The sequence below is a fragment of the Trachurus japonicus genome, chromosome 3, assembly GCF_045865225.1.
Source record: "Trachurus japonicus isolate A0001 chromosome 3, Traja_1.0".
Classification (NCBI taxonomy): Eukaryota; Metazoa; Chordata; class Actinopteri; order Carangiformes; family Carangidae; genus Trachurus; species Trachurus japonicus.
The window spans coordinates 12,305,855-12,316,903 of NC_140909.1; the positions used below are offsets into that span (position 1 = coordinate 12,305,855).

Sequence of the window (11,049 nt, forward strand, 5' to 3'; positions counted from 1 at the left end):
AAGAAAAGCTTTGTTGATATAGGCTACATGTGAATACATTATCATGCAGAGGCTGAGCTGCCTAGGACTCAGTTTCACCGGTTTGGAAAGAACATGTCTCAGTGTTTTCTGTCCCATCGGTAAAACACTGAGTCATCTGTTGTTTTTTCTCTCTATTGTGACGACATATTTACTGTCAGTCTCTATAAAAAGGGTTAAAAAAATATATGAACAACTCAACAATCACCAAAAAGAGAAGAACCAAAAACCACATGCTATTTAAAATAATAAAAAAGTTAAACTAAGAGTCAAGCCAGGGATCAATGTATATGATAAAAGATTGCTAATACACCTTTGATTTTAAAGTTGGATGCATATGAGCAGGATTGGACAGTAAATTGAGGCCACATTTCCAAGGTCCTGGTCTTGTCTCGATCTCGGTTGAGCTGGACTCAGGATTTTAGACATCTTTTTTTTCTTTAAAAAAAAATGTAATTCAATAACTAAAATTGTTCTACTAAAGTATATGCTTGTGTAACCATTTTAAACACTTGGCTGCACAAGTGTCAAGAATGAGAAACGCTTGAGGAGGCTCTGTGCTGTGTTGTTGTTCTGTTCAATTCAAACTTTGTTTCGATTAAACATGGTTGAGATTTGATATAAAATTATCTTTTCTTTTTAGCTGAGGTATAATGTAAATATCAAACCATATGATCATCATGAGCACTGGTCTCGCATTGGTTTGGTCTTGCCCCCCCTTGGTCTTGGTCTTGGCTCGGTCTCAGGTTAGGTGGTCTTGACCTCTTGACCCCACATTACCACTGCATACCCCAATTCACTTATTTTTAAAGCAGTTCAACATCAGTATGTATAATAATGTGCACATGAACTACTGCAAATTCAGTGAAGTAGTGAAAGTAGACTAGAATAAATCTGACAAACAGATCAGTTCTGTTGTAACGAGAGTAACGAGATCAGCTTCTCCTGGAGGTTCCTGTTCCTAGATCGAGATGCAAAAGTAAAGGTGACAGAGCTTTTGAATAAGCTTCCCATAAAAACTGCTGAAGATGTCTATCAATTTAAGCCTTTGCTCAAGACCAGGGGTGTCAAACATGCGGCCCGCGGGCCAAAACCGGCACGGCAGAGTGTCCAATCCGGCCCTCAGGATGAATTTGCCAAGTGTGAAAATTACATCGAAGACAGAAGAGGCAGAGCTAATATTTTTTGTTGCACAAGAAATGTAGGTTGTTCATAATATGTTTTGTAAAAGCATAGCTCATAACTGTAAATATCTTAATAATGTACTAAAACAAAGTGGAAATGCAATGTTCTTTTTATTTATAGGTTATCATGCTATGATTTTACTGGTCCGGCCCACTTGAGATCAAATTGCTCTGTATGTGGCCCCTGAACTAAAATGAGTTTGACACCCCTGCTCGAGACCTATTCTCTTTGGCCTTCAACACGGGTTAAATCTGGAAAACTCAGCTATGTATGCTTGTGCAATGGGCTTTATGCACAGCTCCACTACTTCCTGAAATAAACCAGCTTGTTTATTTCCTGTCTTACATTATTGGACCAACTGATTAATCCAGGTGTGCCTGACCATTGTTGTGAGGTCAGACACACCTGGATTAATCAATTGGTCCAATAATGTAAGACAGGAAATAAATAAACGAGCTGGCTTATTTCAGGAAGTAGTGGAGCTGTGCATAAAGCCCATTTGTGTATCGCACTAGTCTGAATGTGTACTTTGAACTGATATGGGCTCTATGCACAGCTCCACCACTTCCTGAATTTAAGGCAGGTCCTTCATTTCCTGTCTTACATTATTGGACCAACTGATTAATCCAGGTGTGTCTGAGTAGTCACAATGGTCAGATACACCTGGATTAATCAGTTTGTCCGATAATGTAAGACAGGAAATGAAGGACCTGCCTTAAATTCAGGAAGTGGTGGAGCTGTGCATAGAGCCCATTGTCTGATATGGCTTGTACAGCACTTTGGTTGTTTTTAAATGTGCTATATAAATAAAATTGAACTTCAACTTGATAAATCTTTACTGATTTAGTTCACTCTCTCCACCTGGGACACTTAGCTCCTACCAGTAAATCAAAGTTGGTATCAGCCTGACAGTCTGAACTCAGGGCGACACACCGTCAAGTTACTTTACGACGTCATCTACCAGCGACGCTCAGTCCGTTTGCTCCATAACACATCCACGCTTTACTCACGTACACTTCACACTTCGTGGATGTTGTTAAAGCGGTTTTAAAACTGTTTCTCTGTTGTCAAGTCGGTATAGTTTCCACCATGGCCTCCAAACGACCGCAGCAGCAGCAACAGGGGGAAGAGGAAAAGGAGGAGGAAAAGGAGGAGGAGAAGAAGGAGGACAGGAAAGCAGGGGAGAAGAGGAAGAAGAAGAGGCAGAAGAGGAGCGAGGAGGCGGCGGAGCTCGGCTCAGCTGTGGAGGACGAGCGGGTGAAGGAGGCGGTGAAGGAGGCGTGGAGCCGCGGGAGAGGCTGCTGCCGGGGTGAGGAGGGAGGCTGTCAACAAGTCTACACACCCTCTCTCTCTCTCTCTCTCTCTCTCTCTCTCTCTCTCTCTCTCTCTCTCTCTCTCTCTCTCTCTCTCTCCCTGTGTCTGAGACCCTACATCTGGAATTACAGTACACATATAAACACAACAACAACATCTGGACAGCATCATCTACTCACTATTGAGTCAGTGCAATATTCTCGACATTCTCTATCATTCATTTTTCTTATCTTTGCACCAATATCTTTTTTTTTTTTTGAAACTACAAAAAAAAAAAATATATATATATATCATATAGAACAGACAGGTTGACATAGGGCATACATTAGAGCAAATGGGGTTATCATTCACATTGACAATGAGTTACACGTTAGAGAATATTAAGTCCACTTTTCCCAGTGCTTGGTAAACTGTTCAGCTCGTAGTCTTAGGACAAAGGTCAGTTTTTCCATGCACTGTCTGTATTTCGTTGACAATGGTGATCCAGTCATTCTTTGATGGCAAATTTGTCTGCAGCCATTTCCGTGTAATGGCCTTTTTGCTTGCAGCCAAAAGCACTTTGTAAAGATAGTTTCTCTTGAGCCATAAGTCCAGCTGGGAATTTACCCGGGTATAACGTGATGAAAGAAAAATCAACTTTTAAACCAAGGATTGACTGAATTTCTTCAGCTAGTTCTTGCCAATATGGCTGGATAAGTGGGCAAGCCCAGAATATATGAAAGTGATCGGCCATTGTCTGGCCACGCACCAATATCTTTTTAAGACAAGGACGATTTATTTATCCAGACCTTTTTAAGGTTACTTTACTGCACTTTGCAAAAAGCCATCACTCTCATTTATTTAGATCCATGCTGCCATGGATTGTTGCCAAACAAAACGTTGTTGTATTGTTTCACTAGTAGGATGATAATGAAAGGTATCCTGAAATCTTGAAATCCACTGACATCTCTTCCTAGTTTTCTAAACTGTTTATTATACCAGTTCATTAGTTTCCCTTGGTGATGGCAGCTCAGTAGATTTAAATACTTTTGTTCATGAGCAAACATTTCTCTTCTTCTACTATTGTATCCAACTCAATCAGGTTTGATGCCCTGAGTCTCTGCTGTTTGGCTGGTAATGAAAGGATTCAGAAGAACATAATTAAATAATCATTTTTTCTTGGAGACATTAGAGAGAGGTTTATTCTTAACTTTAAAGATATCTCACTTAGTATGAATCTTTGTCACAGTTAAGTTAAGATAAGACCTTGTTCATCCCTCAACAGGGAAAGGTACAGGTAGCAGCAGCTTAAGCATACAAGGTAAAGAGGCAGTAATAAGTATGTATTGAAGTATATTAAAAAATGGGTTTAAGAAGAAGAGAGAAAAAATACATGAATATGAAAAGTACTTCTTGCACCAAGTACTCCTGCCACAGTTTTTTTTTTAATCAAATTGCATTAATTTGCGTGGTTTGTTATTTTCCTGCAGGAGATCTGGAGCTGGACTGTCGCCCGTTCCCTCACTGCATCATCAGAAACTTCCTGGGCAGCGAGACCTTCGTGGAAAACCTGCAGAGAGAACTGCTGCAGCTCAACTTCCACGAGAAATCAAACGATCTCTACAAATTCAAACAGGTTAAATATCAAAATGATCCTGACACTGATGTATCCCAGTGGCTTTTATGTTGTTGTTCTTGTTGTTTATGTTTCCTTCACTTTATTGTTGTTACATCCAGTCAGACGACCTGAAGAAGAGAACAGAGCCGCACATCGCTGGGCTGAGGTGAGACATGGTTTGATTTCTTGTGCCTGTGCGTTTTACACGACCCAGCGTGAGTTAATATGTGATTTGACTTCTTGTGGTGAAGTTATTTGGTGGATCGATGTTTATGAAGGTTAAACAGGGATTATAGCTGATGTTTATAATTAAATATCAAAAACTTTCTAAAAAGAGATGCTTTGTTTTTAATCACTTTTAGTTTAAGTTGTTGATTTTAAGACAGAGACAGATGGATCATATAACATTCAGATACTTATATTCGTACCTGGAGATGTTTCTTATTCTCTAACTCTTTTTTTAATTGTCCATCTCATTTCTATACATGAGGGAGGCGGCAGAATATCAGAAACGTTTCTGAATATAGTACAACACCATTGTGAGCTTTGATCTCAATACGAAAACATAATAAAAAATAATACATTTTATTTGTAACGCAATTTACATTTAACAAGAAATCTCGAAGTGCTACAACAGCAACCGAAAGAAAAAAGTTAAAACAAGAGTTAAAACCAGTTATCAAAGTATCACAGGCAAACAAACATGTAATCGAATCGACTCCTCTGTGACCTGAACGTTACAGGCGTCGTTAAAACTCGACCTTGCACCAGAACAGGTGGTTTACATTGTATCAGATCGCTTGTATGTAACAATAAATAATAAAGTGGTCACTAATAGTTTATAAGGATGAGCCACCCCACTTTTACTTTACTTTAACTCAATTTACTCTATTTTATTTAACTTATTGCTAATGTCATGTCTATGCTTTATATACTTTTCATACACACTCATAGTCAACAAAGTGACACTTAGTAATACTTGATTATTGTCTATTATTTTGTATCTAGAAACTGATTGTACTTATTCTGTATTTTTTTCAATCAGTTGCTCATTTGGTGAATCTTTTATTCGTGTCGGCAGTAGAAGCATCAAACAAAGTGATTATGAGATGCTCACGTTGCCAGAGGGTGGAGTTGTTGTATCGACTCCACCAGGTGGAGCCAAAGTTTACGTCTGCCGCCTAATTACTAGGAACACTTCCTTTATTTGGTGCTGATGATTCACATTAACTTTGGGAACTGCTGCTGCAGCCAACATCATGGAAAATGGATTCAGCTGCAGCGAATCACCAGCGAGCACAACAGAGTTAATGAAATCCTCCTTTGAGAGGAGAGACTGTTTCCTCTCGAGTCTGGCGTCCGGTGAACACGAACGTAACACAAAAGTCTTTCCAACAGTGTAAATGTTGAATATTTTAAAGAAATTACAACAAAGCAAAAAAGCTGCTGTTTAATTATTGAGCAGCCAGAGACCAACACATCGGCCAAGAGGCTCAGTGTCACAACCAAGTCCAAGAAACAAAATCGAGGAGAATATGAGCCGGGTGTCAAGTCAGATATCAAAAATAATGCATAATCTTCTTTTACTCATTTATTTTCATAATGAATATGATAAAGCACCGTGTAACATCTTCTTAACACTTATATGTCACTACATCTGCAGCTCAGGAGGATAAACACAGTAATTAAATGCACAATAACGGCCTCCCCTTGTCATCATCTATTATTTAAGTCACAACAAAATGTCATGGTGGGCTGTCAGGAAGTTGAACAATCTGTCCGTTGTGGCGAGGCCTCGGAGACGACTCATTTCATACAGCGTTAAAGGTTCAGCTTTATCATACAGGATTTCACAGTGTAACACTTTATATATTGAGTGTATATATATTAATATTTTTTCTGTTTCACCATCTTTAGAACAGCACTGTTCGGGCGTTTCCGCTCGTGGCTCAGTGAAGTGTTGGGGGTTGAACTGGAGCCCACTGTGGACATTTCTTGTGCCAGATACGAACACACAGGTGGGAACTGAAGAACTATATTTATTTTCAAGTTTCATTTGATCATTTTTCTTTTGACGACTAATCTGCTCTGACTTTTTTTTTCTTTCTTTTTTTTTTCCTTTTTCAAACACATCACACTCTCGTTGGTCTGTCTAGATATTCTGTTGTGTCACGATGACGAGTTGGAGGGACGACGCGTTGCCTTCATTTTGTATCTTGTGCCTCCGTGGCAGAGCAGCGACGGGGGAACCCTCGATCTATACTCGACAGATGGTGAATATCCTACTGTGTGTGTGTGTGTGTGTGTGTGTGTGTGTGTGTGTGTGTGTGTGTGCATCACTGTGCCTTCAGACAACAGAAGTCTTGTATGTTCATCTTTATCATCTTTATCATCAGGTAATTTCCAGCCACAGAGTATAGTGAAGTCGCTCGTCCCCTCGTGGAACACACTCGTCCTCTTCGAAGTGTCTCCAGTGTCTTTTCACCAAGTAAGAAACCTCTGGCTTCACAATCACGATGCCTTGCAGCTCTGAGAAGCATTGGTTTAATTTTCCTCAAAGGCCTTTAGTATGTTATCCTATTTTTTTTATGCGATTTTAGCAAAACCCCGTCTGGATAATCCCATAGATCCCTCCAGTTCAGTGATTAATTATTTATATTGTTGGGACTGACTGTCACATACTGCCAGGAGGTGGTGACAAAATGAGAGAGATATATAAATAAACTGACATTTACTTCTCATTGCGTGTGCTGAATTATTTAAATTAATTATTCTCTGTGCTACTTTTTAAAAGAAATCTTAACTTAAATCTAAACTCTGTGGATCCTGTACAAATTTGATGTTATGCCAAAAAGAAAGTGGAAATCCAGAGCAGGTGTTGTGGTTTTTTTCAGGTGTCGGAGGTTTTGTCACAGGATAAGTGTCGTCTGTCTCTGAGCGGATGGTTTCACGGACCGTCCCTGGAGCGTCCGCCCCGCCACATAGAGCCCCCCGTCCCAAGGAGTCCACACTTACCAAGAGACGTGAGTTTGGTGCTATTTTACCACCTCCATAGGAAAAAAAATTAACATTTTGGTGAAATAATCTTTAGTTTCTAGTTTCTGTCTTTTCAGTCAGTTAGCTTAGCTTAGCATAAACACTGGAAACAGAGGGGGTGGTTAGCGTTACTCAATCTAAAGGCAACACAATCAAAGTCAAAGTGCCTTTATTGTCATATATTACTAAACAATACAACAAAATTAAAAGTGTTGCTCTGTTAGGTGCCACAAATAACAGATTCACACATCACAACAATCACACTCCTTAATAATAAATAAAAGCTTAATCAGACTATTGGAATATTGCACATGGAGAAGAGTGTATTATATTATGTACAGGTATATATATATCCTTCAGCTAGCATCTTTAAGGGGATAGTTCAACATTTTGGCAAATTGGCCCATTGCCATAATCCCTATAGTTTTAGCAGTAGGTTCGTTACCTTTATTTGTCGGTGCAAGCTGTTTTTAGAACGGCGGAGCAGAGCAGCAAGCTGCTCAGAACTACACTACAGAGGCTAATGGGATTTCTTGGTTTCCCTCATCAAACTCATCAAATACACAATCCAACAACTCCAAAACGCTCTGGTGGACAAGTTGTGACCTGCACATTCACCACGCTATGAGATAATAACAGAACGTTACGAGACAGAGTTGTTATCGAGGCAAATGCAGAGACTGCTTGCTGAAAAACTCAGCGGTTTTGCATGAATTTGCCGTTCTGTTATTATCTCATAGCGTGGTGAATGTGCAGGTCACAACTTGTCCACCAGAGCGTTTTGGAGTTGTTGGATTGTGTATTTGATGAGTTTGATGAGGGAAACCAAGAAATCCAATGAGCCTCCATAGCGTAGCTCTGAGCAGCTTGCTGCTCTGCTCCGCCGTTCTAAAAACACCTTGCACCGACAATTAAAGGTAACGAACCTACTGCTATGACAATAGGGATTATGGCAATGGGCCAATTTGCCATAATGTTGAACTATCCCTTTAAAGCTCACTGTTGTTATATCTCTTTGTTTAATCTGAACAAAAACTGCTGTTTGTTTATGTTTATGTGTTTGTTGTGTTGTTGATGTGTTGATGACAGGAGACGCTGCTGCTGGAGTGGGTCAATCCGGCGTATCTGGACATTTCCTACCAAGAGCAGATTCAGGAGGAGTTCGAGGACAGCTCCGAGATCCAACTCAAAGACTTTCTCAAAGTAACAAAGACAGTCTAGTTTGTTTTCTTCCTTGTGCCTCGTCCTGCAGACCTTTGATCTTATGTGTTTATGTGTTTAGGAGGAGAAGTTTAAGGAGGTGGGCGAAGCTCTGCGACAAGCTCAGATTCAGTGGATGAAGAGGGGTCCGCCCAATAAGAGGTGGTTCTTGTTTCACAGATTATTTGACGTAGTTTCGTGTAGGAAAAGTTTTATTTTTTCTTATTTTAGACTTATCTTTGTTGTGCGCTCAGATGCTACGAAGCGGCGTCTCTGGAGACCCTGCCCGAGTGTGTGAGCTCATGCTGGGAGCTGCTGCGTTCGGAGGCTTTCTTCCTGCTCCTCTCCAACTTCACTGGCCTTCGATTGCACTTCCTGTGTCCTGCTGATGACGATGATGATGATGATGATGACAACGAGAAAGAAGAGGAGGAGAAGAAGAAGAAGAAGAAGAAGAAGGAACAAGATGGAGAAGCCACAGGGTCTTCAACTGAATCCCCATCAGCGAATGCAAGCAAAGAGAAAGGTGTGCATTATAGATAGATATACTTTATTGATCCAGCCAGCAGCATTACACAGACACACAGTGATGATAACAACATACAGTATTAGAATATAAAGGATAAGATTATAAAAAACAAACTATACATAATGAAATAGCAAAATATAAAGAACAATTTATACATAATAAAATAGCAAAATAGCAATAGCAATAGCAAATAAAATAGAATGTAATGTACAAAAGTACAACAGAATTGGCAGTGTTGATTTCATTGTGAATTTTCTTCATCCACATGTTTATACAGCGTATGTGTGTTTTACCTGTGTGTGTGTGTGTGTATGTGTGTCTTACCTGTGTGTGTGTGTGTGTGTGTGTGTGTGTGTGTGTGTGTGTGTGTGTGTGTGTGTGTTTTAGAGCCGAGCACACCTGTGTGTTGTGGTGAACTGCGTCGATGGTCCCACGGCGGCTACACCCTGCTGCACGACGGAGAGGCAGCACGGGCCGAGTACGCTCTAGATCTCGTCTTACCATTTGGCTGCACAGGTGAACAAACACACGCACACACACACACACACACACACACACACACACACACACACAGAGATGAAGAACAACTTATAACTGTTGAACTTTGTGTCTCGCAGACTGGCAGTCGGAGTTCGGCGGCTTCACGTGTTACGTTGCTAATGAAGAGGATGAGGAGGTGAGTGCTGATCACAGTGTGAAGTGCAGATGTACATGTGTGACCAACACTTATCATCATCATCATCATCATCATCATCACCTTCCTCATCATCATCATCATCATCATCATCAGCGTCTCCTTCCTCTTCACAGCTCCTGACAGTTTACCCGGAGGACAACTCCCTCGCCCTCGTCTACAGAGACAAAGAAACCCTCAAATTCGTCAAACACGTCAACAGCAAAAGCTGCTCCGATCCCGCTGGCGCTTCAACCTCCAGAGCATTTTATGACTTCTCTTTTGTCTACTATGAATAAATATACACCATATATTTATTTATATATACTATATTGTCTCGTTGGTTTCTTGATGTGTGATACGTGTGTTTTAAAGCACCAGTTAGTCTTGGGGAAAAGGAAGATTTACTTTATTTTACCCTGGCGTACCCATTAGTAAATTCTCATTTAGCCTACATTTTTCAGTTGAATTAGATTAATGCACATTCATTTAATGCGAATTACAAATTTAAGCTTTTGGTTGAATTGTCACTGTTGTTCTTGCACATGGCGCCAGTGTTAAGTGTGAAAGAAGTGAGAGAGGATGGGCTGAGACTGAGTTCTCCATCCACTTTACAACAACAAGAAGTGAAACAGTTTGATTCCTGTCTTTGGGAATGTCCTTTCTTTTTTTTTGCTACTAAACTATTCAACCTTGTTGATTTATGTGAAAAATAATTATTTTCCAAACACTTTCACTTGGTCTTTAAAATCTTTTAGTCCTGTGAACATTTCATTCACTAAAGTAATCATGAAAAGATGTTTTGGATATGCAGGAGATATAAAACAACAAGTGGATCCTTTTTAATTTGTAAAATAGATGACTGGGTTTGAGCTGGAAATAACCTGCATGACAGATTGATTGTCGGTATCTTTTGACTCTGGTGAAATCAGTGTCATAGACTCAAACAGTAGTACAGACAGTTTATTTCATTTGAACCAGCTTTTGTCTCTATGTTTTTCAGGATCACTTGTGTAAATAATGATTTAAAGGGCATGTCTGGATTTATGAATTGGCTTTACTTGACATTCATACCCTTTACAACATCAATCTACACCCCAATCTGTCCAAAAACAAACAAGGCAGTTTTATCTGTTATTTTATTTATTAATGATAGGGCAGAAAATTATGTCAGATAAATCTCCATAAAGAAAACTTGCTGAAATGAAGCTGGGTTGTAGCTAAAGATTGTTTCTATTATGGATTACTCATTTATTCCATTATTTGCTGGAAACATAACTCTAACCTACAGAGAAAGAACAAAAGGGGCCCCTCAGGAGGTTGATGCATCGTTTTGCATTTTCAGGGTTTTTCAGCGGTTTGTCACTCAACATGAGTGACAAACGCATTATGTAACCGCAGAAACACCGCTCATGTACATCTGACACAGGGAAGTAGAGAAAACAGCTGTTAAACTGAATCAATAACATGTTTTTTTTACTTTACAGAAGCAGCCTG

The 11,049-nt window shown here is 39.8% G+C and overlaps 1 protein-coding gene across 1 annotated transcript; it reads left to right on the forward strand.

Annotated features, from left to right (window-relative positions):
• The first annotated feature begins 2,176 nt into the window (after positions 1-2,176).
• Positions 2,177-9,875, forward strand: ogfod1 (2-oxoglutarate and iron-dependent oxygenase domain containing 1). Its single transcript, XM_085762275.1, has 13 exons — positions 2,177-2,512; positions 3,987-4,132; positions 4,234-4,280; positions 6,032-6,132; positions 6,271-6,387; positions 6,511-6,602; positions 7,009-7,137; positions 8,240-8,353; positions 8,433-8,512; positions 8,605-8,876; positions 9,267-9,395; positions 9,497-9,555; positions 9,690-9,875. The coding sequence occupies exons 1-13, from the start codon at positions 2,293-2,295 to the stop codon at positions 9,849-9,851; spliced, it is 1,668 nt and encodes a 555-aa protein (XP_085618401.1). The 5' UTR covers positions 2,177-2,292; the 3' UTR covers positions 9,852-9,875.
• The last annotated feature ends 1,174 nt before the right edge of the window (positions 9,876-11,049 follow it).